This window comes from Macaca nemestrina, chromosome 5 (genome assembly GCF_043159975.1).
Source record: "Macaca nemestrina isolate mMacNem1 chromosome 5, mMacNem.hap1, whole genome shotgun sequence".
In the NCBI taxonomy this organism is placed as follows: domain Eukaryota; kingdom Metazoa; phylum Chordata; class Mammalia; order Primates; family Cercopithecidae; genus Macaca; species Macaca nemestrina.
In genome coordinates this window covers 166,171,804-166,193,777 of record NC_092129.1, presented here as the reverse complement: position 1 = coordinate 166,193,777, position 21,974 = coordinate 166,171,804, and the positions used below count along the sequence as shown (strand labels likewise).

Sequence of the window (21,974 nt, the reverse complement as noted above, 5' to 3'; positions counted from 1 at the left end):
TTATTCATGTCCCTTATGAAGCTCCCAGTGGGGTGAAGGGAGAGAAGCAATATGCAAGCAAACAATAAACACATATGGCGCCAGGAAGTAATCAGTGACACAAAAATGTAACAGCGTGGGGGTACTGGAGAAAACTGGAGCAGGTTCTATGAAAGCTTGTGGAAAAGCACGGATAGGCAGAGGCAATAGCAGGTGCCAAGGCACTGGGACAGAGAGCACCTGTGTGTTCAAGGACTCTGTTTTGAACACAGTTTTTGTTATATATAGTGGAATCATCATTTATTCACTTCTTCAGTTACTGCTACATGTAGTGGAATAATCATTTATTTTCTTTTTTTTTTCTTTATAGAGACAGGGTCATGCTGTGTTGCCCAGGCTGGTCTTAACTTCTGGGCTCAAGCGATCCTCCTGCCTTGGCTTCCTGAAGTGTGGTATTACAGGCATGAGCCACTGCACCCAGGTCAAACTTAATTTAACGATTTGCTATTCTTCAAATAAGGTCAGAGAGCCAGAGCTTGACATTCATAGTAACACTACTTAAAATAAAATGAGAGCTACCCCAAATTTTGAGGGTCTACCTGTCAGTAAGAATTATTCCAAAGTCTGTGAAAATTTCTAACAAAGTTAATCATTTAAAGTTGTTTTTGCTAATAAAAGGGCACATGAGAAAATTTTCATTTTAAGCATTTGCCCCCTAGAATTCAGACAAATATTAAAACCCTGCAGACGAAAAAAGAGTCCTGACAATATTGATAGATACAACTGTTGCCAAATAGCAGCACCCTTTGAACTACATTATGTCTCGAATTTCAAAATCTTTGATCACAGGCGTTTTAGAATGGTGATACCTCAAACCAGTCATGGAGTACAGGTTGTTATTTTACTAAACATTTACTAGGAAGAAAGTTGAAGTCCAGAAATCTACATGATTTCCCTAAAACTCAAAGCAAGGGAATAGAAAAATTCTTGTTATTCTTTTTTTTCCAGGCTGGAAGTGATCTCCCAATCCCCTTTCCCTCCTATAAAATTTTACAGCAGTTTGTAGCTCCCAAGACACTGATTCACATACGGTCCTGTTTTATGCCTTGGTTCTTCCGTGTGGGTCTTACTTCCAAATCTAAATGGTGAGCTCCATGACAGCAGGGACTATGTTCCATGCACCCCATAGCGCCTGTTTCAGTGTCTCATACAGGGCAGCAACTGTATGTAATATTTTTTCAATTAATAAACATATTACCAGGGGAAGGAGTTGGAACACAGACAAGAGTATGGAGTGGATGTAAGAACTATTATGAATAAGCAGAGGTTCAAGCTGGAGGGTATCTTTTTAGATGTTTCATTACTTTCACATGCGTGGTTTGGGGGAACTTGGTTCCTGCAATGGTCAAATAAGGATTGGGTCACTAGATGAGCACTGGGGTCCCCTTCAGCAACACTACACCATGGTACAGGTGGATAAACAAGCAAGGGTATATCATGCACAATTTGTAGTCTGCACAGAAATTAGAACATTTATTTGTTTGACTGTCACTAGAAAAATTATGGCCGTTACTAACACAGTTTTAAAGATGTTTAAAATAATTCCTTTGTCATGTCCTTGACATTTCCCTTGCAATCTCTTGTTAGTTCCATAAATTATTTACAAACTATTACCCTTCTTTTCATGCCAAAATATAATTATAATTGAGTAACACAATGTTTGTTACAAAAGGAGACATGCTTTTCTTAGGTCTTTACAGTAGTTTTGATTTTCCCATACAAAATACATTGACATTTCAAAAGGGAGAAAACCAATTTCTCAAGACTTATTTCTTGGAAATTGACTGCTTCGTTTTTTTCTAATTTTTTTAAAACTTTATTTTAGAGAGAGGGTCTTGCTCTGTCACCTAGGCTGGAATGCAGTGGCATGGTCATAGCTCACTGCAGCCTCAACCTTCCAGCTCAAGCAATCCTCCCAAAAGTAGCTGGGACTACGGGTGCATGCCACCATGCCCAGATAATTATTTTTTTTTTTTTGGTAGGGATGGGGCCTCGCTGTGTTGCCCAAGCTAGTCTCGAATTTCCCTGGCCTCAAGTGATCTTCCTGCTTTGGCTTCCCAAAGTGCTGGGATTATAGTTATGAACCACCATGGCTGGCCAGAAACTGATGACTCTGAAGAAAAATAAAGTCTTATTTTTTGCAAACCCATCATATTATACTAGAAAAATGTTATTTAAGACTTGGGCCAGGCTCGGTGGCTTACATCTGTAATCCCAGCACTTTGGGAGGCCAAGGTGGGCAGATCACCTAAGGTTAGGAGTTAAAGACCAGTCTGACCAACATGGTGAAACCCCATCTCTACTAAAGATACAAAAAATTAGCCAGGTGTGGTGGCACGCACCTGTAATCTCAGCTACTTGGGAGGCTGAGGCAGGAGAATAGTTTGAACCCAGGAGGCAGAGGTTGCAGTGAGCCAAGATCGCACCATTGCACTCCAGCCTAGGCGACAGGGCAGGACTCTGTCTCAAAAAAAAAAAAAAAAGGCTCTGTTGTCCAGGCCAGAGTGCAGTGGGGCTTGGGGCAATCATATTCCTGGGACCATATTCCTGGGATCAAGCAGCCTCCCGAGTAGCTAGGACTACTAAGACTACGGGCACATGCCACCATACTTGTCTAATTTTGCTGCTGCTGTTGTTGTTGCAAAGATGGGGTCTTGCAATGTTGCCCAAGTTAGTATCGAACTCCTGACCCCAAGCAATTCTCCCACCTCGATCTCCCTAAATGCTGAGCCACTGTGCCTGGCCCAGAAGACTTCTTAATGCATACAGCTGAGTAAAACAACAAAACGCAAACCAAGTATAAATTTTACATTTTATTAATAAGAACCAACATTGTGAAAACATTTTTTTGTAAAGGCATTCAAACCTTTTCAACTAAAAAAAGAGCTAAAAGCACAGATGTTTTCTAGTTGTTTTTGAAATCTGAAAGCTACTGCCTTCACTGTTTTCAACAACATTTGACTCCACCTTCTCAGAATCCCACTCCTTCCTCTTAGTTTGCAACTTATAAAACCCATACCAGCATTTAATTCTCTGCAGCTTGCGATACATCTGCTCCACCTTTATCAGGCTCTTAAAAATGTTAGCTTTGCATTTTTGTCAACCACTGAATATCTAATAAAGTTACTAAAGCTGTTTTTAATAAGGCAAATGTGTTGAATGATATATATAATCTGAGGTAATGAAGTTCCATGACTTACGAATAGGATGTAGCACAGTTAAACTCCACTCTTATCTAAAAGTCATCTCTGATGGCATTTCAGCAAAATTCAATTTACAGTTAAAAAAAAAAAAAAAGGGCTGGACACAGTGGCTCACGAGGTCAGGAGATCAAAACCCAGTCCCTACTAAATATATAAAAATTAGCTGGGCGTGGCAGCACATGTCTGTAATCCCAGCTACTCGGGAAGCTGAGGCAGAAGAATCGCTTGAACTCAGGAGGAGAAGGTTGCAGTGAGTTGAGATCGCGCCACTGCACTCCAGCCCAGCAACAGAGCTAGACTGCATCTCAAAAAAAAAAAAAAAAAGCAGCAGCAATGGCCAGGTGCAGTGGCTCACAGTTGTAATCCTAGCACTTTGGGAGGTGGAGGCAGGCGGATTACTTGAGGTCAGGAGTTTGAGACCAGCCTGGCCAACATGGTGAAACCTTGTTTCTACTAAAAATACAAAAATAGCCTGGCATGGTGGCATGCACCTGTAATCCCAGCTACTCGGGAGGCTGAGGCATGAGAACTGCTTGAACCTGGGAGATGGCGGTTGCAGTGAGCTGAGATTGTGCCACTGCATTCCAGCCTAGGCAACAGAGCAAGTCTCTGTCTCAAAAAAATAAAAAAAGAAGCAAGATCTTCTATGTTCCTTGGAGAACCAGAAGGCATCCGCGTTTTAAGATATGGAATCTGTAACCATTTTTCTGATCCATGAAAATGAGATGTGAAGGCACTTTCAACTGCATTACCTTATTACCTCTGTATGCTTTCATTTGTCCTTTCGAGTTGTGTGCTTTCACTAATATGTTCTCCAACTGCAAAATGGTCAATTTGGAAAGCAATAAACTAACACCCACTTGTTACCTTTTTCACTTTTAGGGGCTGTAGGGAACTCAAGTATGTACTAGGCCTATTTGTATCCTCTTGCTTACAATCTAGTTAAAAAGGTAAAACATAAAACAAGTATTCTTTTTCTAAGAAAAGTAATTTTTTTCCCTAAAATCATTTTAATACCTCTCAGAAACCCTCCTCAGACACAAAGTGATTAATCTAATACTTACTATGTCAAGATAATTTAATTTTATGTAAAGAAATATTTCTGGACATATACATCAGATTTTTGCAAGGTAAGCCAAAACCTACCTTTTAATTTCTGTTTCCTTTTAATGTCATCTCAAATGTCACTCCTTTATAAAATTTTTTTTTTTTTTTTTTTCCAGATGGAGTCTTGCTCTGTCACCCAGGCTGGAGTATAGTGGCATGATATCAGCTCAGCACAACCTCTGCCTCCCAGGTTCGAGCTATTCCCTTGCCTCAGCCTCCTGAGTAGCTGGGACTACAGGCGCCCACTACCGCGCCTGGCTAATTTTTGTATTTTTAGTAGAGATGGGGTTTCACCATGTTGGCCATGCTGGTCTTGAACTTCTGACCTCAAGTGATCTGCCCGCCTCAGCCTCCCAAAGCGCTGGGATTAAAGGCGTTAGTCACCTCACCCAGCCTCCTTATAAAACTTTTAAGGATACTATTTCTCATCCTGAATTTCCATATCTGTCTAATCAGATTCTATAAGTGTGTATATATGTATACATCTATTTATATACAATTCCCTTTGTTCTGCTACAATATTAATTCTTAGAGGATAAAGCCTTGGTTTCCCTAATCTTTTCATTACCAAACAAAAATACTCTGCGAATTTACATTTTAAAGCAACTTTTGCTGGGCATAGTGGCTCACGCCTATAATACTAGTGTTTTCAGAGGCTGAGACTGAAGGATCACTTGAAGCCAAGAGTTCAAGACCAGCCTGGGCAACACAGTCTCTACAAAAAATAACATCAGCCAGGTGCAGTGGCATGTGCCTGTAGTCCCAGATACTCAGGAGGCTGAAGCAAGAGGACTGCTTGAGCCCAGAAGTTTAAGGACGCAGTGAGCTGTGATCATGTCACTGCACTCCAGCCTGCATAACAGAGCAGGGCTGTCTCTAAAAAATAAAATAAAAATAATTTACAAAAATTAAGGCAACTTCCTGGTGAATTACCTCTTAAACAATCAAGTAAATCTTTGTTTTCACGTGTGACATCTGCTTAAAATAGCACAGACGAGTCAGTGTAAATCCTTCAGTGGCACAGCCAGGATAGCAGCACCCCAACAGTACTTTGCCAAAGTCTCCATTTTTACTTCAACTGCCACAGTAACAGACTGCTGTCACCTTACAGGCATTATTTTTGTGTTTACTGGATTCCCACTCCTTTCCCAAAAAGACACAAGCAATGACCCTATACATCTGTATATTATGTCAATGGTCAGTCACCTTCTCAGCTCTGAGAGATTCCACCAATGACCAAGAAATCCTTTGCGTATACTGAACACAGTGAGATGTCTAGGGAAAAAAAGAAAGAAGGGGAGAGCTAGGTATAGTCATATGCACCTGCAGTCACAGCTGCTTGGGAGGCTGAGGTGGGAGGATCACTTGAGCCCGGGAGTTTGAGGTTGCAAACTATGATCACACCTGTGAATAGCCACTGCACTCCAGCCTGGGCAACCTAGTGAGATCCTATTGCTAAAAGGAAATAATAATAATAACAAAAAAAGAGAAGGGAATATCGAATTATAAGGGAATTTCTCCTTCCTGTAATTCTCTCCCTTTCCTCACCTTGCCTCCCTGCCTAGTGAAGTACAACTCACACTACTCAAGACCTGCTCAAATGTCACCTCCTCCAATGTTTTCTCAACTTCCTCCCTGTAATTATTGCCTCCTCTGTTCTGTCTTAGCCAACAGCTCTCCCTCTCTAACACACACTCATCTACCTAAATAACTGCATATTTTACATTAATTTAGGATTGTCGTAACATAAACGGAATACCTACTAAGATAATACTTGGCACACAGTGTAACTCAGTCTATGGCAGCTACTGTTATCAATATTATCATTATATACTGATGGACTTCTCTCCCCCATTAATAGCACCGCTACTGCTGTAGAGCATTTGTTGGGTACCAGGCACCAACTTTCTCACCAAAAGTAAGAATACTTTATATTCTCACCAAGCAGGGAGGTTTTCTGAGCAAGGGACTGTGCTAACTTATCTTTATTCCCTCTAGGTACAGGATAGTGTAGATATGTACTCAGTATTTGCTGAATTAAAGAGAAAGAAGAAGTGAAAAGACAAAAAAAGGCCATGTGTGTGGGAGTTGCTACAGACTATTTGGTTCTGTGTCAAAAATTTCAATGCAAAGCACACTACTTCCTAGCACCCAAATCTAAAATCAAAACGGCTTCCCTTCGGGAAAAAAGTCTGCTCTATGTGGACTTGCTTTGCTTTGTATGAAGGAGTGTGTCCTCTCCTTTACACTGCCTTCTTCCTCTCTTTGTACAATTAATCCGCTGTTCACATCTGCAGACCCAGCTGCCATTAACAGTCTGTTCTGCCACTACCTACTTTGACAACTGAGCCCCAGAGCTCTCTGAAAAGCCCCATTTCTCCAGTTTTAGGAACACTAGCTTGCCAATGTCCTGTTTTGTGATTACGTTTCAACTTTGTCAATTTGAAAGACTGCAATTAATATGAAAGTGACACTTCGAATTTGTTCACATTTCACCACACCAGTTATGAATACTGAGTCATACCAAGTAAAGTTTTAGATTTCACGTTCAAATTTTTCTTTGAATGCCAAGTTTCAACACTTTTCTCTTTTTCATCTTTCTCCTAATATCAAAGATGTGAAGATTCATTAAAAAAAAAAAAAAAAAAAAGGAAGAGTTAAACTTCATTCATCTTAGAGGAACTGGACTGAAATTGAAAGGAAAACCCAGCACCGAGAGTCTGTGTGATCACAGAACTGCCTTCACTACTGCTTTTCTAAAAGCAGCTCTGCCAGCAGGAACTCCAGCCTGTATCTCAACATATCTCCTAAGGAACGCTAGAGTCATCACCCTTATTACTGGTGAGTTTTACTGACAGACCTACCTTCCCATTTAAACATCTGTCAAGTAACAGCTGTCTTTTGGCAATGTAATTAATCATTTCCTTTACATATGCCTATATATACATACCAAATAATGTCTTACATTACACAGTTGGCACTGACTGATTGTGAAGATGTGAAAGCCTCTTAAAGATTCAAAGCCAGCAGCATTTGCTGCACATCTACAAGGCACTGTCCCTGATCTCGGGGGATGCACAGTCTGTTCTAGGAAACTACTATCTTTGGAAACTACTACTCTGCATTGCAGTTCAAATTTCTGTGGATGCATGGAGAAGGTATCTCTACAAAGACCTAATTCATGCTTTCATTCATTTAATGAATAAATCTGAAAACAGGAAATCATCCTCTCAAAACCCAGACCAATATTATAACAGCACAGAGCTTCCATTTAACACTGTACACATAAACTAGTGGTGCATAAGCAATGAAGCACTAATTCAATTCTAACTCTTTCAAATACTCTACTCATTTCATATCTAATCCTTTATCATTCATTTTCAAAATCCGCTTCACTGGTTGCTGAGGGGTGGGGGTGGGAGTGTCACAAATGCACAATCTGTGGTATTTCCAGTTCTTTCATATCCTGATCACTTCTCAAAAAACCTAGCCACCCAAATAACTTCTCCAATAGCACATTCAAAGGTGATGTGGATATTTTCAAACACAGAATACTTCTTCTTCAATAAAAACAGTCTAGAAGATAAGTTGCAAATATCTAAGCATCTGCTATCAGATCTTATCTGCTATCTCTGATACATGATTATTGTTACTCATAAAAATGAGAAGAAAAATAAAACATAGATTAAATCTGAGTCATGCTAACATCACCATCATGAGCAATCTCTGGGTCTGGCTCAGAACTTCTGGACCAAGACCTCATTTCATGTGCCTATCTCTCCAGTCCCCTCTGCCTCACTGCACCATGCCAGGTACGTCTAGCCACAGAGAGGAGAATGCTAGGCTGACTCTATGGCCCCAGGTCACCAAAGCTGAAGGACCTGAGGCAGTCCAGGGATTGCAAACATTTACTCCCAGTTAAGTCACACTGGAAAGGAATGATGAAGAGTTCACACCGCTGGGGCTGACGCGGGCCAAGTGGGAGCCAAGAGACTCCCTGGTCCAGAAGGCTTTCACTGTTCTAGACAGGGAGATGCATCAACCAAGAGACAAGGGAGATGGATATCTTTTCTTCCTGGGGCCTATACTCCATGTGACCTGGTACTCTGTCCGTGGCACTGTAGACATCTAAAGGCACAGAGTTACAGTGAGAACATCTGGTTCTGAACAAAGCCAGGCAGAAAGAAAGGGAAGAGTAGAACCTGTAGGAATTTCAAGATAGAAACACACAGCACTTCACTTGAACCCGGGAGGTGGAGGTTGCAGTGAGCCAAGATCATGCCATTGCACTCCAGCCTGGGCAACAAGGGCGAAACTCCGTCTCAAAACAACAAAAACAACACCACCACCTAACAACCACCACCATCACCACCACCACCCTATGTTTCCGAGGATTGTTTTGTTGTTGTTGTTAAAAAGAGAAAAAAAAGCATTTAGAAATACGATTTATAATGACAAAGTGTGGTATATTGTATTACTGTTTCAAACGACTCCTGGCCCTCCTGGTAAGGGAATTACACAACCTTGCCTATTGCTACATGGCATGCAGTGCCTGTAGTAGGAAGGAATATAATTCCTGACCCTACTGACATCAGGCTTGGCTGTGTGACTTGCTTTGGCCAATTAAGTATGAACAAAGTGACATATGCCAGTCTGGCCAACAGCTTTAAGAAGCTACTGCACAGTTCTCTTTCTTTTGTTCCCCTCTGTCACAGTATTAGCAAGTCCCAGATAGGGGTTGTTCTCCAATCTGGAGCCCAGATTGAAGTCATATGGTACACGGCCACAGGGAACCTCAGCTGACATGTAACATCAGAGAAATATATTTTTGTTGTTTCTAGCCACTGAACATTAAAGGTTGTTACTGCTGCATCACGGAGCATAAGCAGACTCACAGACAAAGCAGTTCCTTTAAAGTGAACCTAGATCATTATCCACCCTACATTCTGTACTTATCAATTATCTTCTGTCTTGCAGCCGTATGAATTTCTTGCAAGTACAGTTCTGATCATGTAGCTTTTCTATATAAAGATCCTAAATGATCTTCATAGCCTACCAGATTAAGTCCAGATTCCCAAAGCTCTATAAACTACACTCTCCCAGTTTTTTAAAAATATGATCTTCCTTTCACGTACTCTACACTTTAACCTGAGTGTGCAACTTATTTCCTAATACATCAATTACTTTCTTGTTTGTCTTCTTTTACATACCACTTGATTCTTTTTTTTTTTTTTTCGTTGAGACAGAGTCTTACTCTTGTCGCCCAGGCTAGAGCGCGATGGAAGGATCTTGGCTCACTGCAACCTCTGCCTCCTGGGTCAAGCGATTCTCCTGCCTTAGCCTCCCGAGTAGCTGGGATTACAGGCACCCACCACCATGCCCGGCTAATTTTTTTTTTTTTTTTTTTTTGCATTTTTAGTAGAGACGGGGTTTTGCCATGTTGGCCAGGCTGGTCTTGAACTCCTGATCTCAGGTGATCCGTCCGCCTCAGCCTCCCAAAGTGCTGAGATTACAGGTGTGAGCCACTGAGACCGGTTCCTACATCTTGATTCTTATCCTAAATTTCTGCATTTTGACATCTTATCCATACTTGGAAGGCCTACTGAAACTCCATGTTGAGCTGTGAAGCCGCCTTCCTCAGAAGACATAAGACACAAAGTACTGAAGTAGTGAATGACGACGTTACCATCATCTATTTTCCATTACTTAGATTATAGTATATCTAATCTTCCTCATCATGTTATGAATTCCAGAAAACAAGTACTAGTTTAATCACTCCCGAGCCCCACAAACTCCTTGCACAATACATTTCACAGAAAGTTTTCATTTAATGTTTGCTGAATTAATACATTTTGAATGGATAAAAACAATTCGTAGGAAAAATGCATAGCGAGAAGGTTATGCTGTCATTGAGTTCATGCAGCTGTAACACTCTTGGACCCAGATATAAAAGTAAAAATGTAAAAGATCAAGGTAAGTCTGCTGCATTTGATTGGGTAATGAAACAAGCAAAAGCCTTAGGAAGCATATTGGTGTTCAGTACTAAGCCATGTATTTGATCTGAAACACAGCTGTCCAATAGAAACATAATGCTAGCCATATAAATAATTTAACATGTTTTTGTAGACACACTGAAAAGTAAAAAGAGGCCAGCCATGGTGGCTTATGCCTGTAATCCCAGCACTTTGGGAGACCAAAGTGGGCAGATACTTGAGGCCATGAGTTGGAGACCAGCTTGGTCAACATGGTGAAACCCTGTCTCTACTGAAAAATACAAAAATGACCTGGGTGTGGTGGCACATGCCTGTAGTCCCAGTTACTTGGAAGGCTGAGGTGAGAGAACTGCTTGAACCCAGGAGGTGGGGGTTGCAGTGAGCTGAGATTGTGCCACTGCACTCCAGCCTGGGGACAGAGTGAGATTCTGTCTCAAAAAAACAAAGAAAAAAAAAGTAAAAAGAGATGAAATAATTTAATATAAAAATAATATATTTAACCAAATATATAAAAAATATCCTACATTTTCTTTCTTGTACCAACTCTTCTAAATCTAGCATATATTTTGCACTTACATCTCAAGGAACACTAGCCACATATCATATGTTCATAAACCACTTGTGGCTAAATGGCTACTGTACTGAATAGTACAGGTCTAAAACTTACCTCATTGAGGCCAAATGCTTAGAAGCAAAACAGCAGAGGCAAGAGAAAATGAAGGCAGTCACAGATTGTGAAGCCAGACTAAATAAAGTTGCATTTCAGATGGCATAAACTGTACCTAATAAGGTTTCCCCCTCCCTTTTTCTGAGCAACTTTTATAAAGGCAGGTGTTTGGTATGTATCTGTGCGCTTCTTCAAATGATTCAGTTTCAAAAAGTAACAATTTTGTTTTGTTATAATGTAGTCAATGTCTTCAGCTTAAAATTTTGCCAAAAATTTATAAACATAGAAGTGAGATCAAACACCTTGAAGTTCAGTAGCCTAACTCATAAATAAAACAAAAAACATTGAAAGTAAATTTACTTCGCAAGCTCTAACTACTCAAATAAATCACACATGAAATTATAAGATACTCAACAAAACAATCATGAGTTTAAAATGAGCAAACGGAGTAAAAAAGAATATGATCCTACACAAACTGATTTTTCAGTGATTTATACATTTTCCCCCCAGATTCTTCCTTCTTACTCTTTCCTTGTATCTTGGCATATAAAATCCAACACATAGAAAAACTCATTTATAATCATGTGGTGTCATAGAAAATACAGTTGTCCCTCTGTATCCTTGGAGACTGGTTCCAGGAGCTCCCGAGGATAACAAAATCCACAGATGCTGAAATCATCCTGGACTGTACCTGACTGGCAATCAGGAGGCCTAGACTGGAGCCAAGCTCTTCCCCCTGAATGGTTTTAGCCAATTAAGCATCAGTCTCTTTGGTCTTGAATAAAAAGGTTTGAATGGTCAGAGTTTAAAAATCTCTTCTAGCGCCGGGCGCGGTGGCTCACGCCTGTAATCCCAGCACTTCGGGAGGCCGAGGCAGGCAAATCACCTGAGGTCAAGAGTTCGAGACCAGCCTGACCAACATGGAAAAACCCTGTCTTTACTAAAAACACAAAATTACAGGTGTGGTGACACATGCCTGTAATCCCAGCTACTTGGGAGGCTGAGGCAGGAGAATTGCTTGAACCTGGGAGGTGGAGGCTGTGGTGAGCCGAGATCGCACATTGCATTCCAGTCTGGGCAACAACAGCGAAACTCCGTCTCGGGAAAAGAAAAAACAAAATCTCTTCTAGCTCTGTAGTGCTAACTTGAGACATAGAAGGTGCTCAATAAATATTGAGGGATAGAAGAAGAAAGTGAAAAAAAGGAGGAAGAATTCTTTTTTTATTCCTGTGTGTTTCAGTGTGGCTCCTCAGGAAGGAAAGATACTTGTCCCAGATAAGACAAAACCATGACAAGCGAGGGGTCTTGGAACATGCCAGACATTCTGGGGGCCACCTGGGAATGCAGAAACTGGGCTTCTGCAGGCAGAGCTGCTTTGACTGAGGACACTGCCCTGTACCTATCAATAGAGTATGTGTAATGGCATAATTAGGTAGTGATTCTCCACACAAGTGTCTTCTTCCTCTGCACCACCTCTTGCAAAATCCAAAGTTAATCAGAAGGTGGCTAAACTAACAAGCACTTTCCCCTTTCTTCTTCTTCTTCTTTTTGTTTTCAAAGAGACAAGGTCTTGCTGTCACCCAGGCTAGAGTGCAGTGGCACGATCATATCTCACTGAAGCCTCAGACTCCTGGGCTCAAGCGATCTTCCCACCTCAGCCTTCCAAGCAGCTGGGACTACAAGGACATGCTACTATGCCCAGCTAATAATAATAATAATAATAATGTTATTATTGTTATTGTTATTTTAAAGACAAGGTCTCCTTATACTGCCCAGGCTGGCCTCAGACTCCTGGCCTCAAGCAATCCTCCTGCCTCAGCCTCCCAAAGTGCTGTGATTACAGGCATGAGCTACCACACCCAGCCGAATTTCCCTCATTTACATCTATCTGCAATACTTCTCAGACAAAAACCTCAGACTCAAAACTACAATCACACTGAGAAGGAAAGATACTCCAACCCTACAAATTATGAGACAAAGCCTCTCTTTTCCCCCTGTAAACTACAGAGAGGTAAGAAGCAGATGTCTCATGTTTGCCCAAAAGCTTGCTTTTCTGCTTTTCTGTTTAAAAGAAACAAAACACACTTCCATAAATACTACATCATAATACACAACTGGTAAAAGTACTAAAGGGTATGCATGAGGCTTATGCTGAAATAAATGTTTCTCCACTCAAGAGTGCAAATTTAGAAAATGTAACATTTATCAAAGAGAAAAATCCAAAGATATGGTACAAAGCAATTTATAAAGACAGAAACTTATATACATTTCCCTTGTATTCTGACATGCTACATTACACATGCTATATAAAAAAATTTTTAATCTAACTTTTAAAACTCAGCTGGAAGAATATCTTCATCTTCTCCTTGCCCTAACACAACACTTAGAAAAAATAACTTTGAGGAGTTAGGAACAAAAGAAACCCAATTTAGGAGGCCGAGGAAGAAGGATAGCTTGAAGCCAGGAATCTGAGACCAGACTGAGCAACAGAGTGAGACCTCATCTTTACAAAGAATTAAAAACTTAGCCAAGTGTGGTGGCTCATGCCTCTAGTCTCAGCTATTTGGGAGGCTGAGGCAGGAGGATTGCTTAAGCCCAGGAGTTTGAGGCTGCAGTTCAAGGATGCAGTGAACTATGACTGTGCCACTGTATTCCAACCTGGGTGAGACCCTGTCTCTTAAAAAAAGAAAGAAACCCAATTTGGGCAGAACAAGCGTATGAATTCTCAACCCCACTACCACCAGCAGCACCATTTATAAATCTGTGGCTTTTCTTCATTTTCATTGGTTCTTCCTCCTCTTTGCATTCTCCAAAGCAGAGTGAATCCCAAGGTGCTATCCTCTATTCTCTCATATCTTCTATTCCACTTAATCCTGTTTTCAAGACATCCCTCTTCCGCCACTTCCTACTCTCTTCACCCCAATAATTTACCTGATCTTTGTAAGGCAGGGTCTGCAAATTCGTATCACCTGCTAAAGCATCCTATCAGATGGCTGCCATCATTTCCAACTCAGCCCACGCTAGAACATAACCCATCAACTTCCCACTGAACCAAACTAGCTCTTCCTTCTTTAGTTTCTGCTGATTTTTCATTCACTCAGTTTCAAACCCCAGACACATCTCTGACTCTTGCTGTACTGTCTTTTCCTATATGCTGGTAGCATCAAAGTCCTGGTTACTTTATTTCTGTAATGTTTTCATAATTCTTCCCTTCCTCTTTCCTACTCTCACAGGCACTGCTCCTGTGCAAACCCTTATTACCTTTTTTTCCTGAAGTATTTTACTGAATACCACTGCTAGCTTCCATACTGATCAAGCTTTGTTCAAAACAGGCAATAGAGACATTGAACGTATCAAGGTCCAACCCTGACATCAAGACCTGTCACAGCTGGGTGATACTTTGCAGTGGTAAGAGTGTCTTTTGTATGCTAATGAGATGACTGGTGGCTGGGGTCCCTAGGTGGCTTCAAGATAGGGTGGGTTACCAGGAAGACCAAGGCAAGATTAGAGGGTTGGGACATTTAGCCCTATTCCTGACTTCCGGGAGGGGAGAGATGCTAGAGACTGAGTTCAATGGATTCAATCAATTAAGCCCTATGTGATGGAGCCTCCATAAACATCCCTAAACTACAAGGATAGGAGAGCATCTGGGTTGCTGAACACAAGAAGGTACTGGAAGGGCAGAACACACAGAAAGGGCAAAGAGGCTTCATGCTGCCCTATATACCTTGCCCTATGCATTGCTGCCATCTGACTCTTCCTGAGTCTTATCCTTTATCATAAGCTGGTGATATTATGTAAAGGGCATTCCTGAGTTCTGTGAGTCATTCTAGCAAATTATGGAACCTGAGGAGGTGGACACGGGAACTCTTGTATAGGTGGCAACCTGGGACTTGTGAATGGCATCTAAAGTGGAGGCAGCCTTGTGGGACTGAGCCCTTAACCTGTAGGTCTGTGCTAACTCCAGGTAACGTGCCAGAATCAGATAGTAGGGCACTCAGCTGATTTTGGAGAATTGGATAATTTACTGGTGCTGGGGAAAACACCATATATTTGGTGTCAGGAGTGCTGTGGGTAAATACAGTTCAGTCACCCAGGACTCCTCTTCATGTACCTTTAGTCCAACTCTATGCCTTGCCCTTCCTTACCTGAGCACAGTTGACACTCTTCTAGTTCTATCTCTTGGCACATCTGTCTACAATCAAATAACCATATGTGGGCTTTTAGAAGCTCTGCATGTTTTTCACTCAATGTATCCCGAGTATTTACTGTTTTTGATGTTTTGATGGTTAAAAATTTTATTTTTGAATTGTTTATTGATAGTATAAAGAAATGTATTTTGACCTTTCTTCTGCCACCTTGCAGGAGCTTGTTTGCAGATTTTCTTAAAGTTTTCCAAGTATACAACCTTATTGTACCTTATTGTAAATATACTTTTGCTACTTCCTTTCCATCTTTAATTTCTTCTCTTTCTTGTTTAACTGCACTGCCTAGGACTTCCTGTCAATGCACAATATAAGTGGTTAGATCAATGTCCTTGCCTTATTCCCCATTTTAGGCAGAAAGTATTCAGTCTTTTACTATTACATAGGATGTCAGATGTAGATTTCTCATGGGCCTTTTATCATATAGAGGTTTCTGTCTACTGTTAGCTTGCTGCAAGTTTGTATCATAAATTCATAAGTAAATATTGAATTCTGTCAAATGCTTTTTTTCCTGCATCTTTTTTTTTTTTTTTTTTTTTTGAGACGGAGTCTTGCTCTGTTGCCCAGCCTGGAGTACAGTGGTGCAATCTTGGCTCACTGCAACCTCTGCTTCAAAGGTTCAAGTGATTCTCCTGCCTCAGCCTCCCAAGTAGCTGGGACTACAGGCACCCACCACCACACCGGGCTAATTTTTGTATTTTTAGTAGAGACGGGGTTTCACTGTGTTAGCCAGGCTGGTCTTGATCACCTGACCTCATGATCCGCCCACCTCGGCTTTCCAAAGTACTGGGATTACAGGCGTGAGCCACCACATCCCACCCCTTTTATTTTTTTTTTTTTGAGACGGGGGGGGTCTGTCACCCAGGCTGGGGTGCGGTTGCATGATCAAGCTCACTACAGCCTCAACTTACCATAATCAAGTGATCATCCCACGTCAGCCTCCTGAGTAGCTGGGACTACAGGCCCACGCCATCATGCCCTGCTAACTTTTTTGGTTTTTTATTTTTAGTAGAGACAAGGTCTTGCTATGTTGCTCAGGCTAGTCTCAAACAATCCTCCCGCCTTGGCTTCCAAAGGCCTGCGATTACAAGCGTGAGTCACTGCACCTGGCCTTTTTCTGCATCTTACTGATATGATCACATAGTTTTTCTTTTTCATTCTGTTAATAAGAATTATAGTGATTTTTTCATAATCATGACTTTTTGTTTTTTACAGCAGTTTTAGGATTACAGAAAAATTAGGCAGATAGTACAGAGTTCCTATATAGTCTCGCTTGTCCCCACTCCCTACTGTTAAGAATTGTTTCCCCAATTATTAACATCTTTATTAGTGTGGTACATTTATTATAACTGATGAACCAATATTGATACATTATTCATAACTAAACTCCACATTTTATATTAAGGTCCACTCTTTGAGCCGTATGGTTCTATGAATTCTGACAAATGCATAATGTCATATATCGGCCATTACAGTATCACACAATACAGTTTCCCCTATGCTTTACTTATTCATCCCGATCCCAACTCCCTCTCAATTAAAGAAAGCTGTTACTACTAATAATGGTATTCAAAGAGTACAGTCCCAGGGATTGATAGAAAGGATGTGAGACCTTTCCTGCATAGCAGTTGGGTAAGAATAATGGTAACTCAACCATGGCTGAGTTATCATTAACTCAACTGGACCAGCTAGGCACTTGGATTTTCTTAAGAATGGATTCAAAGCAGCTGGATCTATCTGCTGCTAAACCCTTGTACTAAATTATTAATTTCGGTTTTGGGTTTTTCAGATTGAGGATTTATTTCTCTTGGGTTATTTTCCAAATCAGTTATGCCACTTTCTATAATTTCTAGTTCTCTCCAACATTTTCAGTCTCATATTTTATGTCTTTGAAGATAACAAATATATTTATTTTGGAGTTCTTGTCTAATAATTTGGCCATCTGAAGCATCTATGGGTCTATTTCTAATTTTTATTATTTCTGCTGGCTCTTCACATCTTGTCATGTACCTCCTTAACTTTGATGGTGTATTGGACATTGTATTTTTAAAACAGTTTGTGGAATCACTAAAGACTTAGGATTTCATTCACTTCTGCCAGGTGCCTATAGGCACCTGCATTCTGGTATCACTTTGTTCCAATTTTTGTGCTTGAGATTTCCTGGATCATACAAACGACTTGGAACCACACAAGAATCCACGTGATGGCTGGTTTACCTCTGTTTCACCTTCATACCCTACCCCTGGCGGCATCTCAATCAACTTTACCAACCCAAAGTATAAGGAGATTAGCAAGGACTCCACCTCTGGAAGGACCTGAACTCTAATACTTTGTCCTCCTCAGCCCCACAAAGCAGTCCGTCTGTATGTATTTGCTCCGTCTTTAAGCCGCTCCTTCCTGAACGGCATATATCTAAATGCTAGGCTCATCTCTCTAAATTTTTACCTCTTTCTGGATCTTGGTCTAGTAATTCCTCACTAACCTGGCTTATCTCCAGTGCCTTCAGGCATAAGTTTTTAATATTTTGTCCAGTCCTAGTTGTCCTCAGTGGAAAAGGCAATGCTAATTACTTAGTTTGTCATTTCTGACAGCAGAAGTCTGAACAGGAACTTTCATTCTATGAATTTCACAAATATTTTGCCTCTTGTCTTTAATATAAGCAATTTTACATTGTATTGTACACATACCAATCATCTTTTGGTATATGTGGGAAATTGGTTCTAGAACTTCCATGTATACCAAAGTCCACACAGACTCCAGTCCTACTCTGTTGGTCCCCTGGAACCCACCTATAGGAAATGTTGGTCCTCTGTATACATGGGTTTCACGTCCCACGAATACTGTATTTTCTATCTGCATTTGGTTGAAAAACATTTGCATATAAGTGGACCTGGGCAGTTCAAACCTGTGTCATTCAGGGTTCAACTGTACTCCCCTCCCCCAACTCCCATTAGAATGCTAGGACTCTGACTCATGCAGCAGCTGTCCCCTGCCCAGAATAATTATTTGTTAAATCGAAATAACCAGGCTTCTCCGATGCTTTTGATTACTTACGCCCAAATCTCATCGTTTTAAATAAAATTTTATTCTTACATAATCATCATTAAAAGCACCTTGCTCTTTCCCACTTTCTTTCAACATTTACATGTTTCTATGAGGAAAGGCCTGTATCTACTTTGTATCCATCTTTATTTGATTCTATTGAGTCATTTATTTGATTTCAAGATGATCTTTATGCTTTCCAGATGTGCCTTATGGCACGATATACGCATTGTTTAACATCGTGATTCAGCTTTACCTTTATTTTGAAAATTTCATGACACTTCTTAGGAACAATCAACAGGATATCCAGCAAAAATAAGGCTGGGAACCACTAGGCTATATATGCTCACTAGAAAATGACAAGAACATTCCTGTGTACAAAGCAATAGTGATTTTTAAAAATGTTTTTGTATCTCTTTTTCATTTCAGTGCTTTTCCTTCACTAAGCAGGCATATGTGGAGTTGTGCAGTATTTCATTGATATTTTTCTGTGGGGGAATACTTTGTACTACAAGACTGACTATTCTGAAACTTTGGGGAACCAACAGCAAGGGATATAAAAACTAGATAAACAGCACTTATACATTCTAGTAGAGACCAATTTTGGGGATTATGTCTACACTGACAATTGCTCCGGGAGAATCTCCTGATTCCCTAGATTTGGCCAGAATGCCACTGCCAATACTTTTCTAATATATTATATATTTCTACTTTCTTAACAGATCTCATATCATTTGTTCAATGCATGCCTTCCTTGCTAAAGCTGAAACTCTTAGTGCCAAACACAATGTCTTGAGTAAGTAGAAGGCATACAGCAGCATTTTAGTGAGTTTCCATAATCCGAGATGGATTGTTCTTCATAACCCCAGGGGAAAGTAAGCTTTGTCTTTTCTGGATTCCATACCGTCACCCAACTTGTCTTAGATTCCAACCATATCGTTTGTGTAGGTAAGCCTGTTCTAATCCTATCTCAAGAAACACAGCTATAATCAGCATCACTGGCCAGGGGCTGGTCAAATTTCTCATTCCTTTTGGTGCTAAGTGTCCCTCTGATACTCAACAAAATGCTCACTGGTAACAAAATCAATCTTCAGTTATTCAGGGACTGGTCATTCAGATTCCTTACTTCTCATATTCCCCCACTTCCCTCCTCTAACTATTCTCTAACTTCTAGGCTTCTCACTGGTAAAGAGGCCATCAAAGGTTGGCCAGAGCAGGTGGGGAAAAAACTAACTAGTGGCCATTGCGATGGGCTAGGAACTCCAATGAGGCATATAAAGTTGGTAGAATGTTGAATCTCTATTTAAAAGTGTGAAGAACTTTTCCAATGATAACAACCAATCTCAGTGGGGCCAGGAAAAGATGGTATGTCCAATCAGTAATCATGGTTACCAACTACCATCCTATGATATCACCATAGTTGTTCCTCCACATTCTAGGGTGTTGATACTGTACAGTTCCAGCTCTTCCATTCACTCAATCTGTGAGTTAGGACATGCTGTTTCATCTCTCTGAGTCTCATTTCATCATCAAGAAAAGAGAAACAATAATCTGATAGGTTTGCTTTGAAGATTACAGCATTCACTCCGAGAATGAAATAATGTGTGAAAGTGCTCTGTCAATGTAGACTGACATTCTAACTTTATGTTAATACTGACATTAATTGTTTGTTCATGGTGTGAGTTTTAAATTAGGGTGCTGTTTTTAGTTCTCAGTGAGACAGATGTTCTACATGGGTTACAGTGATAAATTAAATCCTGGATTTTTGCAAACTAAAGCAGTATACATGCCAAATTTCATATTAGTGCTTACCTTGGGAGGTTTCCTTAATGATGGGAAAAAAAAAATTCAGCAGCAGGGATACAGAGGGTTGTCAACACAGCAGCCACATCAGAGGGAAACAATGAAAGAGAAAAAACATAAGGTAAATTCAGCACCTTGATAACATGATCTGAAAGATATTCTTCTTCATGAAGATCAGAAGCCAAATTCAAACACATTACTGACTCAAGTGATAAACTCTTGATATTTGCTCAAAAACATGGCATGGACATAATAATTTCTCTCTTGGTTCCACAGAATGAAATCAGACAATCATTCAGATATTTTTAATGATTTTTAAGAAATGCCAATGGCAGAGCATCAAGATAAAGAAAGATGCCACAATCCTTACTGCATGTGATTAAATATTTTTAAATCAATTTTTATATTTAAATTTTTCTTAAATTTTTGTTAAAATATATGCATATTTTCCTTTGATAAATACGTATACTCTAAAATAATATATGTGGGAGTTTTTCTCATTTAAAAACCATGGTTTTAAATAACTCATATACTTTAACACTGAATAGACATTTAAAAGTAAGTTTCCATTTTTTCCCCACCATCAGCCACACATGCACTTATTAAAAGGTCTGTTTTTACACGTTAATAACTCAGAAATGACTGAAACTGCACCTGGAAAAAACTCTGAAAAGGAAATAGTTTTCTTTCTTTTCTTCTCCAGAGATGGGGTCTCACTTTGTTGTTCAGGATGGAGTGCAGTGATGCGATCATGGCTCACTGCAACCTTGAACTCCTGGGCTTAACTGATCTTCCTACCTCAGCCTCCCAAATAACTAGGACTACAGGTGTGTGCCACCACACCTGGGTAATTTTTTACTTTCTTAAGAGACACTATGTTGCCCCAGGCTGGTCTCAAATTCCGGACCTCAAGCAATCCCCCCACCTCAGCCTCCCAAAGTGCTGGGATTACAGGTGTGAACCACTGCATTTGGCTAGGAAACAGTTTTCAAGGCAATAAAATGTTAGGTTGACTTGCTTTGTAAATATTTTCTTCATGTACAAAATTAAGGAGCTCAATTATGATTTCTAAGTCATGCAATCCTAAGACAATTCTTGGCCTTCCTGATAGTTACTCTTGATCAACCTCTGATATCCTCAATTCATAAACTGTAAAATTACTATGAAAAAGAAATGGGGGCATTTACCCTATGGCTTTAATCCTTCTTCATAGGAAATAGAATCATGCGGCTAAGAAAATAGATTTTCCAGGGCAGAGGACACAGAAAAGTACATGCAAAAACAGCAGGATGCCTTTTCTCCATCACTGGGTGTGACACTCCTTAAAGAGCTCTGAGGGACTCGAACAAAACTGAGAGCTCAGTAGCAGGGGAAAAAAAAATGTCCAATCACATGCATAATTCTATACTTTTGAGTGCAGGGAAGAAAAATCATCCCATTCCTATAATGATGAAGTTGAAACATCATTTTCTTGAAATTCTACAAATTAGCTGAAAGAGAGTGACCCCTTATTGCCTTATGTCATTCCCTCAGACAGACACAATGGGAATGTGATTTTTGTCTTCAGGTTTTAGAGGGGAACTAGAATAACTGGTATCTCTGGCTGCCATTAAGCAAGTCTCAACATATTTGTATATCTACCCTTTAAAACAAGATAAACATTTATAGAGGTTATAAATAAAAATGCACAAGCATTTTTAATTCTAAGCAAGTCATGGATTTCCACACTGTTAAAAAACTTGAGATTTCTGCCATGAAAATGTTCTTAAGTGGAAGACTATTCAGAAAGGCCTCAGTTCTAAGTAGGTAGAACAATAATAAAACTTTATGAACCACATTTTTGACTACACCTTCTCATTTTGCTTGCTTTATTCTTTAAAAGCCATGTAAATCACTGCTTTATTTAACAAAGGAA

At 40.1% G+C, this 21,974-nt stretch overlaps 1 protein-coding gene across 13 annotated transcripts in view; it reads right to left on the bottom strand.

Moving 5' to 3' along the window:
• Window positions 1-21,974, bottom strand: part of LOC105482495 (kinesin family member 13A) — a 230,570-nt gene that overhangs the window by 121,279 nt on the left and 87,317 nt on the right. For 12 of the 13 annotated variants that reach the window (XM_011742633.2, XM_011742632.2, XM_011742634.2 and 9 more), the window contains exon 3: window positions 20,069-20,081. The exons of the other annotated variant lie outside the window; for it this stretch is intronic. In XM_011742633.2, the coding sequence (XP_011740935.1) occupies window positions 20,069-20,081 (13 nt within the window). The remainder of the gene's footprint in view (window positions 1-20,068; window positions 20,082-21,974) is intronic. 13 annotated transcript variants of the gene reach the window in all.